At 41.3% G+C, this 24,940-nt stretch overlaps 3 protein-coding genes across 3 annotated transcripts in view; 1 reads left to right on the forward strand and 2 right to left on the reverse strand.

The window, feature by feature from the left end:
- LOC134819666 (zinc finger protein 277-like) overlaps window positions 1-24,940 on the forward strand; it is a 324,811-nt gene that overhangs the window by 186,234 nt on the left and 113,637 nt on the right. The gene's annotated exons all lie outside the window — the stretch shown is intronic.
- Window positions 43-6,652, reverse strand: LOC134819161 (ras-related protein Rab-14-like). The gene is made up of 4 exons (XM_063828946.1): window positions 6,383-6,652; window positions 5,791-5,939; window positions 1,839-1,999; window positions 43-1,582 (listed from the first exon to the last, which is right to left on the reverse strand). Exons 1-4 carry the CDS (start codon window positions 6,542-6,544, stop codon window positions 1,413-1,415), a joined length of 642 nt encoding a protein of 213 aa, XP_063685016.1. The 5' UTR covers window positions 6,545-6,652; the 3' UTR covers window positions 43-1,412.
- The window catches only part of LOC134819719 (uncharacterized), a 57,614-nt gene continuing 46,622 nt past the window's right edge, over window positions 13,949-24,940 (reverse strand). The window contains exons 40-54 of the mRNA XM_063829816.1: window positions 21,494-21,640; window positions 21,143-21,274; window positions 20,852-21,001; window positions 20,132-20,294; window positions 19,684-19,948; window positions 19,079-19,298; window positions 18,752-18,905; window positions 18,243-18,529; window positions 16,546-18,071; window positions 16,287-16,413; window positions 16,010-16,108; window positions 15,663-15,871; window positions 15,374-15,553; window positions 14,972-15,138; window positions 13,949-14,735 (exon numbers count right to left, since the gene is read on the reverse strand). Of these exons, the coding sequence (XP_063685886.1) occupies window positions 14,597-14,735; window positions 14,972-15,138; window positions 15,374-15,553; window positions 15,663-15,871; window positions 16,010-16,108; window positions 16,287-16,413; window positions 16,546-18,071; window positions 18,243-18,529; window positions 18,752-18,905; window positions 19,079-19,298; window positions 19,684-19,948; window positions 20,132-20,294; window positions 20,852-21,001; window positions 21,143-21,274; window positions 21,494-21,640 (3,965 nt within the window). The 3' untranslated portion in view covers window positions 13,949-14,596. The remainder of the gene's footprint in view (window positions 14,736-14,971; window positions 15,139-15,373; window positions 15,554-15,662; window positions 15,872-16,009; window positions 16,109-16,286; window positions 16,414-16,545; window positions 18,072-18,242; window positions 18,530-18,751; window positions 18,906-19,078; window positions 19,299-19,683; window positions 19,949-20,131; window positions 20,295-20,851; window positions 21,002-21,142; window positions 21,275-21,493; window positions 21,641-24,940) is intronic.

A 24,940-nucleotide genomic window follows, 5' to 3' on the forward strand; every position in this document is an offset into this window, starting at 1 on the left:
ATCATATGTCCTCAAGGAATGCAGCTTACACATTTATATAACTTCTGGGTTAGATATAAAGTCTCTTATCAATACACAACCGATAAGAATCAAGAAAATATTTGAAGTCTATTTAACCGTCTGAATGTAAAATTAATACACAGAAATTTATAACAATAGACTGAATTTGCATAACCAGTACACAATTCAACATTGATTAATCGACTCACAACAATCTAAAGTTGTCGTTAAAATTATCATCAATTTTCTGACTGGTAAATAACAACCGTAAATATTTAGCTGCTAAAGAAACATCACTCTATAATATGTAGACCATCTTAAAATTGGGTGAATTTTCAAAATGTGAAGATAAATTTGAGTGCATTGAGATTAAATTATTAAGGGATGCGTATCAAATTATCTATGATAACACTGTCCATTTTATTTATAAAAATCAGGTAACAACTGAATTTTCAAAATAATCTTCCCAATCTTTCACTCGGAGTCTGAAACTTGAGGAAACAAAACTTCATCTACGAAATGATAACATTCAATAACTTCGTCTCATACAAAAAGGCACAAAGGTACATAACATAATCTAAAAAGTATATCCTCTCACAATTAATTGATGATGAATAATTTGAAGAACAATACCTAGTTGGCAGTTACCCAAGTAGCAAATTGTCACTCTGCCAGTCGAGTAATGTGTATATTGACCGTTTTTAAATTTTACATTCCTTTTCTGCCAAACCAACTATGGAACAAGATAAAATATCAGATCTTAATTCATACTGTAAACGCAATATCATATTCCAAATGTTTTAATACAAAAACGGAGTAGAGGTAGCAAGATCGCGCAATATTACGAGTTTATTTTGTCAACAGTGAAAACCAAAAGATCAGTTAAGAACAAGCTCGAAACAATTTGGGGAATAAAAGCAATTTATCAAATAACCTCATTATTCTCCTTCTTTTTGAAATGACTCAGTTTCGTTTGTGAATAAAGAGGAAATCTATCTCTAGCTCATATAATTACGTTAACAATAATTAATTAATTAATAGGTCTGGATACCGGTGATTTGACACGTGACATGTGACAATGAGTTTTGATTGGTCAATGCTGGCAGGCTAATCACATTCCAACCAGTATTCAGATCTATTAGTTGTCACAGAGACCGGTTATTGTAGGGAAATTAATGCGTTAATCGAAACATGTGTTTTTTAGCCAGAGGAATAGAAGTATATTTTCTGAGAACCTCAATATTAGAACATGTAGTATTATAACAGTATTCAAATTCAACACAAAAATATATAAGTAATCATATCATTTGACCCAGTGAAATCAGCACCAACGCTACAAAGTCGGGTTTTCGTGATTTGATGACGTCACGCCGATTTATGACGTCATCACGCCACATGAAAGCTGAAGGTTCCTAGCAGGAACAGTTTCGATCGGCGGGTTGTCCCTCTTCGTTACCCACTTTAATGGGTGTTGGTTTGTGTTGGACACCACTCTCTGCCGCGTTCAACTCCAGAGATCCGTCCTGTATACTCTGGTAGATCCTCCTTGCTGTCTCCAGAAACGCTTCTTCTACATTTTCACCTGATTAATACATTTTAATTAACAATTTTTAATTAACACGCACAAAATTGTATTGCAATCTGGCACATGTTCGTATACTAACTTTAGTCTCATTTGTTGGATCAGATCAATCTACTAGACATACATATAGCAGCTATCTATTCTGTAGTGACGTAATAAGAGCGCACTTCCTGTTAGATGAACACTTGGCATAATGATGAGAACTAATTTTAACAACAAACTGTGTATAATAAAGTGAGCTAGTTAGACAACTTACCAGTCCTAGCAGAAGTTTCCAAAAATATAAGCCCGTTTTCTTCTGCAAAAAGCTCAGCCTCTTCGCGCGTCACGTCCCTTTGAGCATCCAAATCGCTCTTATTGCCGATTAGAAAGATTACTGTATTAGGATTCGTCAGATTTCTAGCGTCCGTCAACCAACTGAAAAGTAAGTCAGCGTTATTTCTCAACTCTAAACACTGCATCTACTAACGAGTACAGCTATATTTCAGCTTAATAGATTAGATTTTTTTTTTAGATTTGAAAAATTTTCAAAACGGTATATACAAATCAACAGGATTATAAAACATAAAAATAAAAACCGCTTTGTCGGCAAATGCCAGGGCCCTAACAATCCACTCAAAAAAATTCAAAACAGGACCCAGAAGCTTGTAAGCCACTGGTCAAAAAAAAAGTGAAATCTAATTAAATAAAGATTTTGTTCAAAAATCAAATAAAATCAAAATTACGCGACCAAAATTCAAAAACTCTCATAAATGTGAAAATCTTAGTATCAATCAATATCCATGATCAGAATAAATGAGGAAAAACGCGAAAATCACATACATTACTGTATTACAACAGATGTCAAAAATTGTTATTAACAGAGATCCAATGTGTCCATAATAAAATAATAAAGTTCAACTAGCTTCCCAATCAAAAGGTAGTCAAGACAGGGTAACTAGAGTAGTAGGCAGTAACTTAGTAGTAATAGTAGAGTAGGGATAATAATAGAGTATAGTGGGGATTAGTAGGATATCAGATTTTTGTTCTTTCGATTTCGACCGAAAAATGATGAAAATGATGCCCATTTTGCTTATTTATTCCTTGACTTTTGGTCAAATGGGCATGGGCAATGGGCATCAATGATGACCGATGGGGTTAAGGTCCCCCTTGAATTACTCCTTGGAAGTAAACATGTGATAATCCAATTCCCCCCTTGTCTACTTTGGTTTGCTTCAACTATGTCAGGAATTTGGGTTTGTTTTCGATAGGAAGTGTGTGCCAATGTCCGCTTTTGTACTTTTTTGACTCTATGAAACATTCACCCTCCCCACAATTCAATCTAACCATCACATTACTTCACTTGTATAATTCAAGTATTGACTTCGAAAATTCCGAACTAATTTTCGTGATGGAACTCTTTCAAGGTAGAAAATATCCGCGATGATATTTAATTATCATATCAATAACTGCCAGATTTCAATTTATTATACAGTACCATGAAATCGTGGAAGCACAAATAAAGGACACTAAGCTGCACAAAAGCCCAGGGACATTAAAAGGACTGGAGATCCTGCTTTTTTGTTAGGGACCGGCCCGAAGTACCAGCCAATGTTTACTCAAAAATATATATATAATAAGTGTTATCAATTCAAAGTAAAAAACTCACACAAGATTAGATATTATTGAAACGATTAAAATGGAGCTTATTGAACAAAACATAGCTGAGCACAGATAAAGTTTCCTTTAGGATTGTAAAGTTGAAATTATCATATTAATGCACTTTTGGAGTAGTTAGAGTGGAAACATGCGCATAGCTACAGCTAGCTAGCTATTCCAAAATGCTCAAAATTACAGGGTGGGCCAAAAGTCAGTACCCATACGTTGGCCTTTATAGCTCAGTCACTGAGTGCCCAATTTAAATACTTCCACTGGTTCGAGGAATTTGTCAACTCGAAAAATATTTGCGTTCATTTTTTTCAAATGGAGGTTAATTTTCACATTTATTTGATAGTTTTGATAGTCGGATCAAGCTAAATGTTATTGAATTGTGTTTGGCCATTCGAATTACGTTTGTCCTGAAAGAATTAGAACTGTAGCTTCTCAGATGACCGAGATATGAAGCATAACGAGTTTATTCATTGCGGACTCGGACGGACATTGGCGGACCCGGACGGACATTGGCGGACTTGGATGGACATTGGTGGACATTAGCGGACATTGGTGGACATTAGCGGACAAACATTTTGAGGACTGAAGAGTACTGAAGAGTACTGAGGAGGATGGCTGAGAAGGATGGCTGAGGAGGATGGCTGAGGAGGATGACTGAGGAGGATGACTGAGAGGGAGGAGAAGGATCAGGAAGACTCAGGAGGAGGAGGACCCATAAGGAGGACCTAGGAGGAGGAGGAGGAGAACTGAGGAGGATGACTCAGGAGGAGGAGGACTCAGGAGGACTCAGGAGGACTGAGAAGGAGGAGGACTGAGGAGGATGGCTATTGGCTGAGGAGGATGGCTGAGGAGGATGACTGAGAGGGAGGAGGAGGAGGAAGAGGAGGAAGAGGACTGAGGAGGAGGAGGAGAAGGACTGACTGACTGAGGAGGAGAAGCAGGACCCAGGAGGAGGAGGACCCAGGAGGAGGAGGACCCAGGAGGAGGAGGACCCAGGAGGAGGAGGACCCAGGAGGAGGACCCAGGAAAAGGCCCCAGGAGGAGGAGAACTGTTGAGGACTGATGAGGAGGACTGAGGACGAGGAGAAGGAGTAGGTGGAGGACTGAGGAGGGGAGGAGGAAGAGGACTGGGGAGGATCAGGAAGACCCAGGAGGACCTAGGAGGAGGACCCAGGAGGAGGACCCAGGAGGAGGAGGGGGACTGAGGAGGACTGAGGAGGAGGACTGTAGATGACTGAGAAGGAGGAGGACTGAGGAGTACTGAGGAGGATGGCTGAGGAGGATGGCTGGGGAGGATGGCTGAGGAGGATGACTGAGGAGGATGACTGAGAGGGAGGAGGAGGAGGACTCAGGAGGAGGACTCAGGAGGACTCAGGAGGAGGAGGACTTAGGAGAAATGAGAAGGAGGACTGAGGAGAACTGAGGAGGAGGAGGAGGAGGAGGACTTAATAGGAGGAAGAGAAGGAGGGGGACTGGGAGAGGACTGGGGAGGAGGAGGACTGAGGAGAAGGACTGAGGAGGACTGAGGAGGATGGCTGAGGAGGATGACTGAGAGGGAAGAGGAGGAGGACTCAGGAGGAGGAGGAGGACTGAGGAGGACTGAGAAGGAGGAGGAGGAGGAGGAGGACTGAATAGGAGGAGGAGGAGGGGGACTGGCGGAGGACTGAGGAGGAGGATGGAGGACTGAGGAGAAGGATGAGGAGGAGGACCCAGGAGGAGGACCCAGGAGTAGGACTCAGGAGGAGGAGGAGGACTGGGGAGGAGAAGGACTGTTGAGGACTGATGAGGAGGACTGAGGACGAGGAGGAGGAGTAGGAGGAGGACTGAGGAGGGGAGGAGGAAGAGGACTGAGGAAGATCAGGAAGACCCAGGGGCCAGGGGGAGGAGGAGGAAGAGTAGGAGGAGGAAGCATCTAAATGTTATTTCCATTTTTGTCCGTTTTTGTCCATTTTTGTCCGCTCTATTTTTTGTCCGTTTTGAAAATATAGGGTACCGAACGGACAAAAAACATGATCCCCCTATAACAGCAAAAATTGAACTTTTTATTTAGCAATTTAGGTGTCCATTAATGTCCGCCTATGTCCGCCTATGTCCGTCTATGTCCGCCTATGTCCTGTCCTTTTTGGATTCTATGAGACAAGCGGACATAGACGGACGTGACACCCCCCCCCCCCCCCCCCCATTATACAAGCGTGTTTGTTTCTCCTTTCAGCAAAGTGCTCAACTAATAACAGCAGCTTTCTACAGGCGTGACAAAGTAAACGATGTTATTGTCCAACTTAAGGTTTCATGTCACGGATGGTTGTCGTTTACACAATGGATCCTTAGCTACCCCGGCCCCTAGACTAGGTGACACTGGGATTACACAGAAGAAGGGGAAAGCTCTAACCAGTGGGCCACCTAGCCCCTAGTTAAAATATAAAGTAGAAAGGAAATAATGAACATGTACACCCAATCTCTAGTAGGATGTTATAACTTATATCTAAGTTATAATCATCAGATAACTTCATTATAGTGAGGTGATTATAGGTGGATCTCCTGGTGATATCGTACAGTACCTGCTGAGGTGATTATAGGTGGATCTCCTGGTGATATCGTAGACCATAAGGGCTCCAGCAGCACCACGGTAATAACTCCTAGTCACCGCCCTGAACCTCTCCTGACCTGCAGTGTCCCAGATCTGCAGCTTTATTTTCTGGTCTGACACCTGTTAACATACACAATTTTAAATAATACAATGTTCTTTCAAGTGCATTCAAAATTGCCTTGCCCAGTCTGGTGTTGAATGAGCAATTGCGATCCTAGTTTAAGATAATTTAGTAATAGATTATAATAGCTAATAGTACTATGTTTACAGTACACTACAATGTAGATGTCCTGAAGCGGTATCCTAAGAAGATTATTGATCTTTTAGAGGGCACCCCTCCTCATTTAACTCTCAATCAAGTTTCCTATCATTCGGCCGAGTCAACCGAGGAGATCGCATAAATCCGAAGGATCCTTAACTGCTCCCTAGACTAGGTGACACTGGGATTCGAAACCTGAACCTTCTGCATAGAAGGCAGAAGCTCTAACCACTAGGCCACTCAGCTAGATTTTTTTACACAAGTTAACAAAGATTTTAATGATGAAGATTAAATAAGGACTAACCTCAACTATTCGAGTTCCGAATTCTACACCAATTGTATGAGGGCAGTCAGCCATGAACTTCTTTTCAGTGAATTGGTGGAGAAGGCAACTCTTACCAACGCCCATATCACCAATAATGATATATTTAAAGATGTAGGAATAATTATAGGGATTTGCAGCCATCTTGCAATCTGATTTTAATCTTGATTTTGAAGCCCCTCTCTTGTCTGCCCTTGTCTAATGAACTGTTTTCTGTCCCCAGTTTACTTCGTCATTCCATCATCTAAATAACGGTTTGAGGGTCAAAAAATTATACAATTTGATTGACCAATAAAGCTAGATATATTTATGATAGACATAAAACTTAAGGTTGAAACCATTTTTATATTCAAATTTAATAATAATAATTCTATACAGTTACATAATTGAAACAATTATGGCCCCTTATTGTGGGCAGAGTATGTGTCTTTGTTGAAGTGTCCTGGTATAAACTTATCCGAGCGACTGAATCAAAATAATTTAAGGAGAGTTCTCTTAAAACTTTAAAACAATGGGGATAAATAGGTAATACTAAGACCTAATAAAATCAAAACAAAATGCAGCCACCTAATTTGTTGTTAAGCTTTCTCTCCTCCTACGATTGACTAGTGGGACCATCTTTGGCGAGTATTAGGAACTTAGACCATTACAAATACTGTATATATATTCAAAGGTTACTGAACATGCGTAGTTTTTCAAAATATTTGAATCAAACGTCAATTTGGTGAAAATGAAACAAATTGAACTTAAAGACAACTTTATAAGACAACTTTTAAAGACAGCTTGTCCTGGAACACATATTCGCGAACAACTTATGACATGATGGTTAGTTAGGAGATCATATGACCACATAACAGTGGTTAAAGAATTACGCTTGAAGAAGGAGCTTGCTGAGATAATGAGTGAAGTGGATGAGAATACCAGGGAGTCATTGCAGCTGGTACAAGAGCATGGGTCAGGAGCTTGGCTAACATGTCTCCCCATTCAACAGCTAGGGTATGCTTACAGCGAGCAAGACTTCAGAGACGCTGTTCATCTCCGGTATGGTTGGGACATCCCTAACACCCCAAGATTCTGCGATTGTGGATCCAAGAATGATCACAATCATATCCTCAACTGTAAGAGAGGGGTATGTGAACTACCGTCATAACAACGTGAGAGACTCCGTTGCTGAATACCTTAGGCTGGTGACCAAGGATGTGAGGATTGAGCCCCTTTTAACACCTTTAGAATCGGCCAACTTCCAACAAAAGGGCAACAATGCTGATAAGGCTAGGCTTGATATATCAGCAAGAGGAGTGTGGAGCACATTTGAGAGGACTTTCTTTGATGTGCACATTTTCAATCCTAAATCGCCTACATATCAAGGAAAGACCATGCCACAGCTCTACACTCTGCACGAGAATGAGAAAAAGAACCAGTACATGAACCGAGTGCTACAATTGGAGAAAGGGTCATTCGTCCCCCTTGTATTTACCACTACAGGAGGAATGGCACCGGAGGCCAAGCGTTTCATAAGGAGACTTGCTGTGTTGATAGCCACCAAGACAAAGGAGGACTACAGCCAGGTGATGTGTAACATCAGGACACGCCTGAGCATGGATACAATGAGGAGTGTGCTAGTAGAAGTTAGAGGTGTACGTGGAAAGGCAAAGAAGGCATGGACTGCCCCTATATCCAATGTCTCCTTCAACCTGATACCTGAGGAGAAGAGCTACGAGGGATAGATGATATCTATTGCTCAGGATTTACGATTGTGCTCTGCCAATTGCATCACTTGATTTAATTTATTGTATATATATACTGTTTGACATTTCTTTTTGCCACATAACAGTACACAGACACTGAATCAAGGAGGTTTCACAACATTTCAAGCAGGGTTGGTTCACATCATCACACGCAAATTTCAATCAACGCTGTCAAGGCTTGTTCAACAATTAAGCTACCTTACAAGCAGTGGCATAATAAAGGACCCTGCCGACCCCGCTGTGCAAGGGGGATGCCATCTTAGGGGGCGCCCAGTCGTTGTTTGAAAGTGGGACAATTTTGAAAAACTTCACTGAGATACTAGCAAAACTGCGCAATTGGCTCTAGAAACACAAGGGGGCGACACGTCCGCCAATGTCCTGTCCTTTTTGGATTCAATGAGACAACAGACATTGACAGACATTGGCATGGACAGATAAAATGTCCTGGAAATTACTTATATTTACGTTTCATGTTGCCCTCATCATTATGAACCGAAAATGTTTATCGGTTTTTTGCTGTCCCCACCCACCCCTCGATACATGAGGGGCTCCCCCTGGCCCTTGTAGTGCGATCTCGGAGGGCAGGCTTCCCTGTGCAATACGATCTTGGAAGCAGGGGCCTATTTAACGTTTTTTTTTTTTTTTTTTTTTTTTTTTTTTTTAATGTGAAAACTGGCCACGGGCCTAAATATTACACATCAATCAATTACAATTCATTAATTTAACGTTTCTACTTTAAGAGGGGAGGGGGCACCAACAGGGGGCGCTTTTTATGCGGGTTGGCACCAACAGGCCACGTTAAACCACTGCTCTCGAGATCAGTTTGCATCATGCAATATATTAATAATAATTATCATAATCGGAACAAGTTTAAACATTCAAGATACCACATTTAACTCGAAATTAATAATTTGGTCTAGCAATTTACTACGCTACAATTAATAATAATAATAAAATGACGCCTTATTTATATACCGCTTAGGCCGTATTAATTGCATTGCTAGTCATAACTAATTGCAACAAAGATACCATTCATACATACCATTCTATTTCATGATTGGTATGCAGTCACATGATCTGCTAACCATCATGAACAGCTGTTGACGGACAAGCTGCCCGCGAACACCTGCTTGCGAACAGGTGTCGGGCTGGTTGGATACTGCCTACAATTCTTTCTATACACAATATGCTTTTTCACCACTCCTTGGCCTTCATAGAAACAATCAGATTTTAAGATGATGAGGGTGTATGTGAAGATGGAGCCATTTACAAAATTCAAATAGTCTAGAACTGTGTCAGGACTGCTCTACAAACTGTTTTACCCGAGTAGACAAGGAGCTCCAAATCTCTTGTAATCTGACCAATCATTCATCCACAATATACCTAAACAATCGAATTCATGTTTTACTAGCCTGTCACGTGACCAAAACGGTTTTTTGCCCATAACTCTCCAGGGAAGCATCTTTACCCTACGTCAAGGGGGTGATTCGGAATCAGTGTCCAAAAATACACCGATTTAAATCAATTTCATACCAAAAGGGCCTTTTTACAAGAATTTTCTTAAAATTTGGGCGAGCGATTTAGTAGGAACGCCTACTTCATCAAGTGGTAACAAAACAAACATTGAATCTTTTTATTGACCACATTTTCTCGGTAATTAGCATCGCTGAAACTAACACTGACGAGTCTCCAAAATTTCGATACTAAACTTATTGTTTCAACTATCATTGATCTGAACGCAGGGCAAAAGCCATTCAAAACATTTCGAATGTCAGGAAAACTGTACAAATGAACTTAACAGAGTATATAAAAGATATAGCGCGCCTGCAGCATGTGCTTCAGTTAGGATCGAATAGGAAAACACTAAAATGGGCCCATCCCCTATAAATTGTAAATTAGTTCACATAGCCTTCTATTCATGACGTACGTTGCATGCCACTTTTCGCGCGCGAAGCGCGCGCCGCAAAATGTATCAAACATTATTGATTATAGCCATAATAATATAAATCTACGCGTACTGCGTGACTGATGAGCGTGCTGAATCACTCAGCACTCTCGATTTTAAAATCTTTTCCAAAAGGACCCTCAACAGTTGAAACTATGATTTGGATCAACCCAGCAAACTTTACTGGCTGGCGATATTACTTCATGTGATTGCATCTTCACAGCTTGTTGAGCTCCGCGCGCGCTTAAACAGTTAATTGCATTTGCACGCTTCAAACATTCCAAAAATGCAATTGCACCACGTACCACGTAATACAATACAGTCAATCAGAGAACAAGTTAAAGCTGCGCACTTTTATAAGGCTCGAAATAAAACTTTTCGTTGGAGGACTTCGCCGCTTCGACGCGCAAACTAGCATTTTTGTTTCGTCGATCGTTGCTCTGCTTCGCAGAGCAACGATCTCAATGGGTTGACACCGTCAATCAAAACTTTTCGCGATAATTCAAAATCTATAATGTCCCTAATTTTCCTCCTGGGGAGGTAATTTTAGTTTTACGTTAACGGGTGATACTGATACTCGTATAATATATGTTCCATTTATTAGGCCGGACCGTCGACGAGTCCAACTCGGCGCGCGTCATAGTAGGTTGTAAACCTACAAGTTTTACGAAACGAACATTTAGTTGAAAACCAGCACTTTCTATTTCTTTTACTTTCGAAGTTAGGCTCCTATCAGTATCAGTAAGGTTTCCTGGGGATATATTTTTCGAACGCTGATTCCGAATTACCCCACATATCAGGACATAGGGTTAAAATTCTGAATGCTTCCCTGGCGAAGAACTGTCTCGATCTTGATTGACGACGCTATACTATGTCATCAGTCATTGTCAACCCTTCCACCTTCGAGATAGTTGCGATGCGAAGCAAGACGACGATCTTCCGATATATGCGTTGGAGGACTTCGCCGCAAACTATTATTCTTGCTTTGCATCAAAGAGACGAGATCGTTGTTTTGCGAAGCAGAGCAACGATCTGGATAAGGGTTGACATCGTCAATCAAATATATTGTATTATATATTATTATATTATTATTATTATATAGATTTTACCAAAACCCATAATCATGGGTAGAGTGGACCGCTGCCAGTGTCTCTCTTTACCAAACAAAAGGAAATGATATTAATTTGATTGACCGTTCTTAAATTAGGTAGTGCGCCATCGACAGTGAGCCGCGCGTGCCGACTGTAGGATCAAGGATGGTTTTTTAGCCCTAATTTCGGCCAGCACAATTTTCTTCAAACAAATAGATATTAATTATCCTTCCCGACCTTCGATTGCAACAAAAATTGGTGAGCTTAATCATAGACTTACAAGGAAAGTGTCCGAAAAGTTTAAAGCATATCCAACCATCAGACATTATGTTACAGCTAAAAGCATCGTATTTTGCCCCATTTTCATCACTATATCAACTCCGATATCCACCAAATTTTTCGGACAGTTGTAAAAGCCCTATTGGAAGGTCGTCGCCTATTTTCAGAATGATCTCATTCAAGGAACTGAAGATATATCCAAATAATACGACAAAAATCAACGAATTTGGTCAAATTTGGTCAAATTACGCGACTTTTACAGCTAATTTTGCTCCAAAAGCCGCGCACCATCAAATATGGCACATAGGCGAAACTCACTGATCTTTCCAAAAAGGTATGACAAATTTGGTATTGTGAAAATTCTCACAGTCTCTAGAAAAAAATGGTACAAAAATTTTAAAAATCCGAGCAAGTTTATTTTTATGGTGCACCCCCTACTTAAATGCAAAATGATACCGAGAATGAAATCGGTCGCTCGCTTTCCCCCACAGATGCCTTTGGGTAGTTCTTCTTAATCTATTACAATTGTAAATGAATGGGAAAAGCGAGGGACCGATTTCATTCTCGGTATCATTTTGCATTTGAGAACGGTCAATCAAATTAATATCATTTCCTTTTGTTTGGTAAAGAGAGACACTGGCAGCGGTCCACTCTACCCATGATTATGGGTTTTGGTAAAATATCATCTCTTTTTGATTATAATGTCAGGGTACTTTATAAAGTCGAAATATAAACTGATATCTTCATTAATATTAATAAGGAGGAAGTTTCAACGATTTCGAAATTTTTCCTTTAAAAACATTTCCTTGTGTTTAGGTAAGCATATCGGTCGATCACTGACTGAATATGCCACTTTATACTCATTCAAGTTGGCATTAAATTCATATATAATGACATTAAAAAGCAGAATTTGTTGGAAATCGCGAATGAGCAAAATTCTCACCTTTCGCACGTGCAAACTTTGAGCGGACGTTGCGTGCGCATCCAATATTGAATCGCCGTAAATTTTTGCATGTAATTGTTTTATATATAGCTTGATAAGCATGCAAAGTTTCAAAGTATTTCAAGAAGAACTGTAATCACAACGGCACTCTAAAGTTGACTGAAAATGACGAAAACAGCAATTTTCAGTGATTTTAGCAATTTTCTATCAATTTGGGCGTGTCCCCACGTGTGCAAATTTTCGATTTTCAACTTTAAAACTAGCCTAATGCACAATTTATACCTATAGGAAGCAGAACTGAGCTCCACAACCCAAGGCATGGCCCAACACCAGAGAATACTAAATCGCAAAATTGACGTTTTTATAAAATAATTCTTCAAAAAAGCACAAACTTCAATGACGAATATCTTTATGAAGGAGCAAGCTAGAAAAACTTTCCGGTAGATTTTCAGAATGCTTGAACAATTATCTAAGTTAAAATGTCCTCAGATTTTGAATACAATTACTTTTTGATGGTTTAAAATCATTTTTAAAAGTTATTACTTTGTCAAAAATCAAGTCTTAAAAACGGTTAACTTGATGACGTCATCAATTAGGGGTGTTCATGACGTCAAATAATTTGTTTATACAATGTAAACTAAAGTGTAAACAATTATTTTCAAGACCTGTAGTCGGAAATGGCTGTATCTTTTATACTTTTGAATCTATGGACAATTAAATACAGGCTACAATTGACTGGCAAAGCGTCTATCCCTGAATATGTGTATATATGTATGTATCACGACAATCTATCGTAAAACAGGGGTTCTAGAAAACCCATTTCCCGATGATCCTGAGACCTGAAACTTTTTTTGCAGTCGATTTGGTCAACGTCTAGACGCCCTGAAAAATTTCAGATCTCTAACTCAATTTTAACATGGTTTTTAAGGCACCTGAATATGGCGATTTTGGGTTTTTTACCGAATTTCGTATAACAGTGCTGGCAAGTATTTTATGCAAATTTCTTAAAAATCTCAACATAACTATTTTTTATTCCTGTCATCTTTGACATCAAATTAGAATGTTTTGAACTAAAAATAAATCTGCTGAACGACTTCCGATGAGTCTTAATGCCTGAAAAACTCCTGCCGGAGGCGGCGGCCTTCGGCCGCCGCCTCCGGTCGGAGTGCACGCTTCGAGTGCACGAAAGAGACTTGTAACGTGTAGCAAAGGGGGTATAATAGTAAAGGGGGTATAATAGTAAAGGGGGTATAATAGTAAATGGGGTACATAGTATACCCACAATAAATGCAACGGTCGTGCTTGCCAGCACTGTGATATATGCGAAGCAAGAATGATAGTTCACGCAGCGCATCGGAGCAGCGACGTCCTCCAATCTCGATCAAGTGATATCTGTATTTGAATGATCTGGTTATTCCTTGACCATTGTTAATGGTCTGGCCCGGCGCGCGCTACTTCGAAGTAATTTAGACGAGTAACATCCGTCAAGTTATTCCACTCAGCACTCGTTTTCATTTACTGATTAAAATGAGACACAGTCAATTTATGTGAATTAAATCTGAATTATAGATATACTTCCAATTTCAAATCTTTACATGGGTCAAGTATTTCAAAATACAAGGGAACGGGTAAAAGTATCAAGTCAAAAAAGTTTATTGTAAAAATCTAGAAAAATAGTGTGGCATAAAACAGTATGTTTTATGTTTAATGTTTTACTTGTTACTGATAATACTGCTAGTGCTATAGTGTTAAGTACAAAAATAAAAAATCCAAGTCTGCCCCGAAGATTCTTTGATGTATGATTATAATTTATCAGAATCCGGATTCCAAACTATCAAAACATAAATTCAAATCTTTATTAACATGATAAAAATATAGGGAAAAGTAATCATAGAAATGAGAAATCGTGACTAAAAGTAAAATTTACGACAATTCTAGAGTCGCTAATCTGAATAAATAGGTTTTCATTTAGGAATAGGAGACATTCTCAGGCTACAAGTAGAATGTCACGTGTAAAATTTTTAAATCTCAATAAAAATCTAGCAGATAACCTAGTCCCAAATCTTATAGCCTGTCAGGGCTCTGGGTGGGGCCCTCAATCAAATACTCCAGACTATCCGAAGAGTTTTCTTTAACTTGTCGAGAGCCCACGAAATTATGATACAAGTAACACCACCGTGTACTGCAAGATTAGGATGCGATGTCGTTCTTACATTGAGCGTGATAAGTTGCTTTCACATTTATTCGCTCCATGATAGCGTCAAGTTTCTCTTCTAGCGCATCCAACTCCGAGTTGAGGTCTACCAGAGTTCGCTGCTGAGTTACGTACCTGGAGATCATAAGTTAATATAAGCTATAAGTTAATATAAGTTATAAGTTAATATAAGTTATAAGTTAATTTAAGTTATAAGTTAATATAAGTTAATATAATCTATAAGTTATAAGTTATATGCAGATTGGGCAAAATGAGAAACATTTGTAACTAACTTGATAAAAACCTTGAAAAACAACAGAATATCTGAGAACGCAGCTTTAAGATAAACAAGAAAAAACAAAATTACGAACTTCTCAGTGAGATCTCCAACGTCGGTTAATTTCTCGTTGATAGCAGATTCAACTTCATCACTCCTCCGAGCCACTTCCTCAGTGTCTGACAACTGTTCTGCTATTTCTTCCTCCTTCTCAGAGATTTGCTCGTCTAAATCATCATAATCCTTTTTAAGTCGAGATACCTAGGTAAAAAGGAGGGCTATGTTATACGGCTTATATTTACAATTACATTTAGAGTTGAACTAAGATACTGATTGGGGACTGGCCTCGAAGAGACCAGACAGTGTTTACTCAGAATATACAAATATACGATACAATAACAATAAACATGTATAGTGTAAAATTCTGCGTGATTTGTGAGACTAGCTATCTCCGCTAATGAAAGATATATCACAACATATAACTACAGTCACTAACCTGCTCCTCGTTATCCTGTACAGTCCCTCCGGCCTCATCTATCTCTGCCTGAGCGTTCTGAGCGATAGTATCTCCACTGCTGATATCAGCCAGTAGTAGTTGCAGTTCTCGCTCCAGCTCATCCAGGGCGTCCTCCAGTCCTTCTCTGGACGTTTCAGCTGCATCCTTATTCTTCTCAATCTGTAACAGCTCAGTTAATTGGTATGCACTATGTAGGGTCAAACAGTATCCCATTTATTGTTAACATCATATCCAATATCATATTCCACCATTTTTAATTTCTACCAACCTCGCCAATATCATTCCACCCATCGTTAACAACTTCAGAGGTAGATCCCAGCAGTTCCTGGGCAGCCTGGTAGTTCTCATCAAAGTCTCTGAGAGCCGAGGTGGCCTCGAGGATGGAGTCTAGTGTGTCGCTGGCATCTGTTGACACATTGTTAGCTTTCTCCAGCAAGTCAGCTACTCTCTGCTTGTCTGGCAGTGACACCTCCACATCTGAAAAACATTACAATTACAACTCAATATTATGGACAGAACTGTAAACTCGTAATATTGCTGAAAAGTCGATTTTTAGCGGTTAATCTGAAAAGCTCTGTCCTAAATACTTCAAATAAATGGTTCCCACAATATTACCAGTATTGACAAGGTTGATATCGTTCAGAGCCTGAGTGAGTTGGTCAATCAGATCTGATAGCTCTTGTTCGTTGAGAGGTAATCTCAAAGCGTTAATATCTGAAGAGAGAAACCCAGTTATGTATCATGGAGAAGATGAGTCAAAAACTGATCTCAGAAGAGAAAATGTGTTCTCGTTTTAATAAATTTAACAGCAATCGTCTTGCGGTCAAGTTATAAAGGACACGACAACATTATAACTTTATAAGTGGCTGGGTTAACCATGCTGCTAAATTACCCTGTACGATCTGCTCGATCTCCTGAGCACTGGCCCGGTCTGCTTGTAACAGCTGATCTATCTTCCTCTTGGTATCCTGCAGTCTCTCTGCTGCCTCGTCTACTGTGCCCTTCGTCTCCTCACTCGTCTGAACACAGGTTTAATTTAAATTTCATTAATTTATCTATTATTTTATATATTGTTAGTGTTATTTAACATGTGGCGGAGCCTTCATTATGGCAGTATAAAAGCTGTATTAAAATAAGAAGGGCTGGTGTACCTGTTTCATCTCCTGAACACTAGTGTCGATCTCGTCAGCCTTACTGTTGAGCTCCCTGAGGTCGGAAGTAGCGGCAGTAACCTCCCCCTGCCTCTCATCAGCACAACTCCTAGCCTCTCCAGCCAGCCCTGTTATACTACTGATGATCCCCACAGCTCCCCCGCAACCTGGCCCTCCGCAGAACCCACACTTGCTACCTCCACACGGGTCACAAGAGTCAGGGTCAGTGGCTCCACACACACTAGCGTCTAATACTCCTAACTTGTCGGTCAGGTCAGAGATCTGGTCCTCTATTTCTGACAGCTTCTCTACTGCTGAGGTATCTTTAAAGATATCGTCTTTCAGGATCTTCTCCGTTTTGGCAGCCTTCTCCTCGGCTTCCTCTATTTGAGACTTGGTAGCATCGGCAGCCTCCTTAGCCACAGCAGAGCGCTTAGCAGCATCCTCCACCAGTTTGAGGGCCTCGTCCAGATTAGCAGCTGATAGGGTCATGGCTCTCTCTGCCAGATTGTTAGTTTCCTCTCTGAAGTTATCCAGACTGTCTTTAAGCTGGTCTAGAGACGCTAAAGTGTCCGCAGTTTCCTGGTCTATGTCCCCTATTCTGCCCTCTAGAGTGTCCAGCTCGTCACTCTTGGTCTGCAGCGCGGCTCCCAGATCTCTCAGGGTGTTGGTTAGTTCTGTTATCTCCTCGTCATTACCAGGCGAGGACTTAGCTAGCTTCTCTGCTTCCTTCAGAGTTTGTTTCAGATCTTTGAATATAGCTTGCAGTTCCTCTTCAGTTAGATCAGCGGCGTCTAAATGGATGTTCTGGGCTTTGTCTGCCAGTTGGTTGATCTGATCCTCTATAACTTGCACCTCCCTCTCCCAGTTATCATAGCACTCCCCACAAGGCACACAGGCGGGGAAAGTGCCTGTAGTTCCACGTGCACAGCTGTCACACTGCATTCCGATAATTCCTTCGTTACAAGTACACTGACCGGATGCGTCACACTGTGTGTCAGTGCTCCCCTCCATGTTACACTCACAAGCCGTGCACTCTATCTCAGAGTCGTCTGAAGCTACAGAGTAGAAGCCAGCCCTACACTCGTTACACTTGAACCCCTGTATCCCCTCCTTGCAGTTACACTGCCCTGTCTCCGTGTCACACTCATCGTTAACTGAGCCTCTCATGTCACACCCACACTCGTCACACCCTACCTCCGCAGTAAGGTTCCAGTAACCAGCAGAACACGTGTCACACTTGTTACCGGTCACGTGGGGCAGACAGTCACACAGTCCTGACACGTGATCACACACTGACGAGCTGGACCCTACTTCGTCACACCCGCAATCCCGACACTTTGGTAACTCTGCGCGCAGCGCGTTACCATAGAAACCAGGGAGACATCTCTCACACTCATTGCCAGTAGTGTCGTAGAGACAGTTCTGACAGACACCATCCTCCTTGTTGCAGCTGTACGGGTCTGACAGGTCTATATTGTTGTTACACTCACAGGCTGTACATTGTCCGTTAGTTCCAAAGAAACCTGCGAGGTATTTACTTGTGAGCACGGTGATATTCACGATAGAGAGCTCTATCATGTTCATAACATCAAACACAATACGTTATAAGCTATAATAGAATGTTTAGAGAGAAATAATATAACAACATATAAACTGTATAAGCTATAAAATGAGAGAAATAATATATAACTAACCTGGAGCGCACTCCAAACAGTTGGGGCCAGTGTACCCATTCTCACACTCATCACACACAGGGAACTGACTGCCATCCCCGGGAAGGGAGCAGGAAGGAGACGCGGCGTTCCGAGAACAGGGACACGCTACACACTGCAGAACCCCGTCCTCTTGGGCTGGGTAATACCCTTCCTGGCACACATCACATCTATCTCCTGCAGTGTTGCCCTGACAGTCAGCACACACACCTGTCTCTCTGTCACACTGGTTACTGTGGCCGTTACACAGTACTATACACTCGATACACCTGAGGTTTTATATTATTATCAATCGATTTTTTATTAATTGTAGGGGCTAATTAGCGTTACCACATGATTAGCTCTATTTTGTAATGCTGAATGTTTTTTTTGCAGAAAAGAAAGGAATAAAAAGCAGTCATATTGGATATGATTTTAACTTTTTATTAAATGCAGCAAGACGAAAAAATGGATTGCAGACTAGTTAAATTGCAGTGACACAGGAAACTCACTCGAAGGAATAGCCACCCCTAGAGAAGTCTTTAGCATATCCCTTAGAACAACCTCCGCAAGCGTGGCCAGTATACCCTTCAGGGCAAACACACTGCTCTATGTTCTTAGCTTTCTTGTTTCCACTTTTTTGTACTCCTTTCTGTATCGAAAATTCTGAAATTGTTCAAGATTATCATTAATATCCATATATCTATTATTCATTTGAAGATTTTTGGGTACTATAGGTAGTCTTCTGTAATATACCCGTAATATATCTCTTTACAAACTACATACTAAGAATAAGAGCTGCTAACAACAGATAATTGGAAAAGTGCAATTATTCTTACCTTTAATCTTCTGGTCATGTTTTTTAGATTCAGGGAATATGGTAGTAATCTCTAGTCTGGTGATGTCGCTGAGGATGAACTTCATTGTAGCCAGATCAGACACTCCCCCACTCTTAGCAGTGAAACTGTGCTCGTAGAGGGAGATTGAGAGGAACTTAGGCTCTGTTTCTACCAGTGTTCCGGTCACGTACCGCTCACCACGATACAAACGTATTAGAACCTGTGACATCAGAAGTTAGGAGAGCTGTAGTGGTAGTTATATACTAGACTATATTAGTAACAATGTTAGAGAGATAGGATGATTTAAATAGTAAATATGAAGGAAGCTTCCACACATTGTTCCAAACAGCTACTGGGGGGAGGGGGGCTGCTGAGGGCTGGGGAGTGGATGCTGGGGAGGGGGATGCAGGGGAGGGAGATGCTGGGGAGGGGGAGGGGGATGCTGGGGAGGGGGATGCTGGGGAGGGAGGGGGCTGCTGGGGAGGGGGATGCTGGGGAGGGAGGGGGATGCTGAGGAGGGATATGCTGGGGAGAGAGGGGGGGGGGGGGGGCTGCTGGGGAGGGGGAGGGGGGCTGCTGGGGAGGGGGCAGCTGTTTACTCTCACCTCCAGATCCTCATATCCGTTAAGATTGACGGTAAGGTCCATTCCGTAGCTGGTGTAGAAGTCACCAATGTCAGATGCTTCCCAAACAAACTCTGTTCCTGACGTAGCCCCTATCACATACTTCGGCCTGACTTCCTCTGCTCCACCAACAACTCCCCAGTCCAGATCCAGCACTTTGTTCTTGATAGTCCATCCTTTAGCAGCGGAGCACTCGTCAGACACTCCGTTACAGTAACATCGGATACATCCAGCCGGGTTATCTTCACTGAAAAGTAGAAGTTTACAAAGCCGGGTTATCTTCACTGAAAAGTAGAGGTTTACAAAGCCGGGTTATCTTCACTGAAAAGTAGAGGTTTACAAAGCCTGATAAATATACAATAATATAATCTATTTATATATCATATTATAGTATATTTATATGTTTATATTTGTATGTTTATAAACAAACCTGATAAAGAAGGAGTTAGCTTTGCAGCTGTCACATCGTGTTCCAATAACGTTATCCTTACAGTTACACTCCCCAGTAGTCTGGTCACAGCCCAGTTCAGCGCTTCCGGCAGGGTTACATTCACACTCCTGGCATCCTACCCCTTCTATCAGGTTGTAGAACCCTACAAATATAATTACAATTATTATCATCACACAACATTCACAAGTGAGTACTGATGTTATAATAAGATAGAAGTATTTTAAGCGGGCACATCCTGTCCAAACCCAGGATACATGACATAAAAGATTCGTTTTAACTTGTTTGCATGAAAAGCATTAATAGGTAAAATAATTGTAAGAATTTAAAATCATAAAGAAATTATCGGTTGATTAAAAGGAAATTGATGAATACTAAAGGAATTAAATAATGAATGAATTAAATAATAAAGGAATTAAATAATAAAGGAATTAAATTATAAAGGAATTAAATAATAAAGGAATCAAATGACAGAGGAATTAAATAATAAAGCAATTAAATCATTAAGCAATTAAATCATTAAGCAATTAAATCATTACGCAATTAAATAATAAAGGAATTAAATAATAAAGTAATTAAATAATAAAGCAATTAAATAATAAATCAATTAAATAATGAATCAATTAAATAATAAAGCAATTAAATAATAAAGCAATTAAATAATAAATCAATTAAATAATAAATTAATAAATTGCTACTGACCAGTAGAGCAGTGTTCACAAAGTGGACCAGCTACACCAGGCAGACAGGAACACGAAGCAGTAGCCTCGTCACAGGTAGGGAGAGCAGCTCCAACACCACACTGGCACGCTACACACCCATCCTTTCCTGTACTCTCTAGTCCCACATAACCTGAAAATAGTAAATTTGTAGAATACCTCTCTTATATCATGCTAATAGGTGATAAACGTGATCAGAAGACAAGGGACCCTCTGTACTGACTTGGTACTTCTCTCCCTCCCTCCCTCCCTCCCCCGCCTGCCCGGTACTTACCATCAACACACTGTGAGCAGGTTGTAAGTCCGTTAATATCAGTGGATGTAAGTACTCCCTCGTGACACGGACACTGTCCTGTCTCCATATCACAGATATCAGATTTGCTTCCGAAACTGTTGCAGTCACACGCTGAAAACAGGGATTTAGAGAGATGTTGCAGGACAGATTAATGTATAATGTATAATGTATACTGTATAATGTATAATGTATAATGTATAATGTATAATGTATAATGTATAATGTATACTGTATAATGTACAATGTATACTGTATAATGTATAATGCATAATGTAGTAGAGTGTATACGTGTATCAGTAGTGTTGTACAGGATACTACAGTTAAACTCACGAGAGCACAGTCCCTGGGAGAGTATCCCGAAGTAAGTAGGAAGGCACAAGCCGCAGGTTCGTCCGGTGTAGCCCTCTTTGCAGGGGCACTGTCCTCCGACACTGTCGCAGTCTCCAGATAGAGATCCACCCATGTTACAACCGCATCCTGAGGGGGAAACTTGGGGGTTGGCATTAGTTTCATAAGTAGGGTGGGTTTATATTTTAATAGATTATTTAACTTGAAATGTGAGCAATGATACTCATTTGTCATGATACTGGTTAAAATGTATTACTAAATAGGAATAATTGATAATTGAGAAAATGATAGGTTAGTCGGAGATTTCCAAAATTGCTGTCTCGACTAATCATTGATCACTTGATCACCAAATATCAACCTAAACTTAAAATGTCAAATGGCAATCTGTCGTTTCTGATAGACCACCCGCGATGTTTGTTAGAAAAGCTCATGTAAGGTAATGGTGCAGCTGACATGTGTCATCATAACATCATAACATCATAACATCTTAAATAATGGTGTTGAAACACTACCCAGATACTGAGTGGAGTTGGGTTAAAAACATATAAGAGATACGATGATTTAACTTGTAGAAGCTTTCAATAAACATGTGTTAATCGTCGTCAGCTGAATGTGATGTGGTGGACAATGCTTATATGTGATTGAGTGGTGTCAGGGATGGAGGGTGGGGGAGGTGTGGGTGGGAAAGTGAAAATTACAGTACAATGTCAATAAAAATTTAGTCTTCTGTTGAGGTTGAGAAGGAAATGCCAGATGGTCTGGACTTTAAGGATTTGGCAATTTTAGGAAGAATGGGGTCCCAGAGGGAACTACATTTGGGTGCGCGGTCTGTTCTGTTCATAGCTGGTTGTCGTATTTGTATAGCTGCGTGTTCTGTGAGGTCTAGTTGGGTGCGTGAGGTGAGGGATTTGAGGACTTCGATGTTGTTCCAGGAGATGGTGTGGCCGGTGGTCAGGGCATGATGTGCAGGGGCTGATTTGATTCTGTCTGTGGATTCGTCGATGGCGTTGTTGAGTCTGTAACATCGTTCGTGTTCTTTCATGCGGTGGACCAAGGGTCTGTAGGTCTGTCCGGCGTATTTGGAGGGGCACTGTGAGCAGGAAATTTCGTAGATGGTGTTGGGGGTGAGGTGAGTAGGGGGTGTGGTCTTCGTTTTGGTGAGGAGGTTGCGGAGGGAGGTAGCAGAGGAGTGGGTGACTTTGATGTCGTGTTGTCCGAGTATCTTAGAGATGGGTTTGGATAGGGAGGGATGGAAAGGAAGAGAAACACTAAGGGCATGTTCACGGGTCTGTCGGTTGAATGAGGCTAGGGATTGGTGGCGAGAGGGGTTGGTGAATTTCCGTTGTACTTCGTCCATGATGGTGGTGATGCGGTGAGGAGGGAAGCCGTTCTGGAGGCAAACGTGTCGTACTGTTTGGAGTTCGTCGTCAAGGTGTTGGGGTGAGCAGATGTTGTGGGCTCTTCTGGTCAGTGATCGGATGACTGCGTTCTTAGATGAGTTGGTGGTGCAGGAGGAGTACTTGGTGTAGAGGTTGGTGTGGGTGGGTTTTCTGTAGACTGATGTGGATTTGTCAGGGTGGATGAGAACGTCAAGGAAGGGTATAGTTCCGTCTGTAGAGGGATGTTCTTGGGTAAAGTTGAGGTCTTCAGTAAGGGAGTTAAGGAATGTAAGGAAGGATTCTGCGTGGTTTCTGTCTCTGAAAGATCCAAGGCCGTCGTCAACGAAATGGGAGTAAGTGTTCGGAGGGTCAGGACATGAGGATAAAGCTAAGGTCTCGATTTCAGCAAGGCGGATTTCAGCTAGTTCAACAATGAGGGGGGATCCCATTGTACCACCTTCGTCTTGGGAGTAGAAGGAGCCGTTGAATTCAAGGTATGAGTTGTCAAGGCAAAAGTTGATAAGGGAGCCTATGGTGGTGGTGGTGACATTGGAGGGAAGACGAGAGGGGTTCTGTTCAAAGGAGGAGATGACAGTTTTGAGGGCTAGGCGCATGTCACAGGAGGTGTACAAGGATTGGACGTCTAAGGAGGCGTGGTAGTGGAAGGAGGGATTGAGAGAGGAGTCGAAGCGATGTTTGAAGTCGGAAGAGTCTTTGAGGCGTAAGGGGTTCTGGGCTAGGGGTTTGAGGAAAGATGCGAGGACTTTGTGGAGGGCTTGGAGGGGGGTGTTGTAGAAGCTGACTACGGGACGGATAGGTGCGCCGGGTTTGTGTATCTTAGGTTGTCCGTAAAGTTGAGGCCATCTAGGATGTAGGTTGCGCATCTTGTGGTATAGGTCGGTCGTGATCTTCTTGTCGGTGTGTAGTTTCTTGAGGACTTTCTGTAGTTTAGTGGTAACGGATTGAGTGGGGTCTTTCGTTAAGAGGGTGTAACTACCTGAGGATAAGTGGTCGGTAACTTTGGTTATGTATTGATCGTGAGTCAGTACAACAGTGGCGTTGCCCTTATCAGCAGGAAGAAATTTCAATTCAGATTTCTTAGATTTTAAAGATTTAAGAGCGGTACGTTGTTGTGGAGTCAAATTGTCGGTGGTCATGTCACGTTTATTGTCAAATTTAGATAATACAGAGGTGACCTGATATGTGGCTGAGGCTTCCATGCCTTCTCCTAGTTGTTTAGTGATATTCTGTATGAGGGGAGCCAGGTCGGGGGTAGGATCTGAGGTGGGTGTCGGGACGAACTTCAGTCCAAGGGAGAGGACGTCAGTTTCAGCTGTGGAGAGGGTCTGTCCAGAGAGGTTGATCACTGTTTTGGCTGTGGTGTCTTTCTTGGGGGTAGGTGAGGTCTTGAGGAGGGGACCATGAAATGTGGGAGAGGGTATGTCGAGCGTTTTAAGAGTGTCGTAGGGTGAGAGGAACGGGGTGTCGTATTCTGAGAGTAGTACCGCGAACTTCTTTTGGTGAGTAAGTAGTTGTTTTCTGTGGGTGTATGAGGATTTTTTGGTGTTGAGGTGTCCTAGTTTCTGAAAATATTGAGGGGTTATGAGTGATTCTATGTGTCTGAGGTTGTGCTCATAAGTGCGTTTGTGTTGTGCATATTTGAGGCGATACCCAGATATCCTATTAATTACTCTTATCTTGAATAATCGCATCGTAAAAAAGAGCCATAAACTGTCAAAACAATAGTCTACGTAGATGTTTGTAAAATTATTTTGCAGTTTCTTGGACAACACATCAGAGAGAGGTGCGCTGAAGTGGGGCTGAAGTCCGCTTACAAATTGTATTCTTTCTTACACGAGAAGTACGTACTTCTCTGAATTAATAGTAGAGTAGCTCACTTTTATCTTAATAAAACACGTATTAGTACACCCACACTTAGTCTAATGTTTGGACTGTATCCTGGCTTACAGTCAGGAGCATTCTTACCACCTGTATCAAGGAGCTGGCAGTATGAACACACTCCTCACTGAATCTTAGGTGAGAACATATT

Source organism: Bolinopsis microptera, chromosome 8, assembly GCF_026151205.1.
Source record: "Bolinopsis microptera isolate Bmic1 chromosome 8, MBARI_Bmic_1.0, whole genome shotgun sequence".
NCBI classification, from domain to species: Eukaryota; Metazoa; Ctenophora; class Tentaculata; order Lobata; family Bolinopsidae; genus Bolinopsis; species Bolinopsis microptera.

What these genes read in the sequence shown, in the direction of transcription:
- LOC134819161 (XM_063828946.1), bottom strand. Translation starts at nt 6,544, where the DNA reads ATGGCTGCAAATCCCTATAATTATTCCTACATCTTTAAATATATCATT. An exon ending in TCGGAACTCGAATAGTTGAG is followed by an intron (nt 5,940 to 6,382) that starts GTTAGTCCTTAT and finishes GTATGTTAACAG; the next exon opens with GTGTCAGACCAGAAAATAAA. An exon ending in ACCTATAATCACCTCAGCAG is followed by an intron (nt 2,000 to 5,790) that starts GTACTGTACGAT and finishes CTTACTTTTCAG; the next exon opens with TTGGTTGACGGACGCTAGAA.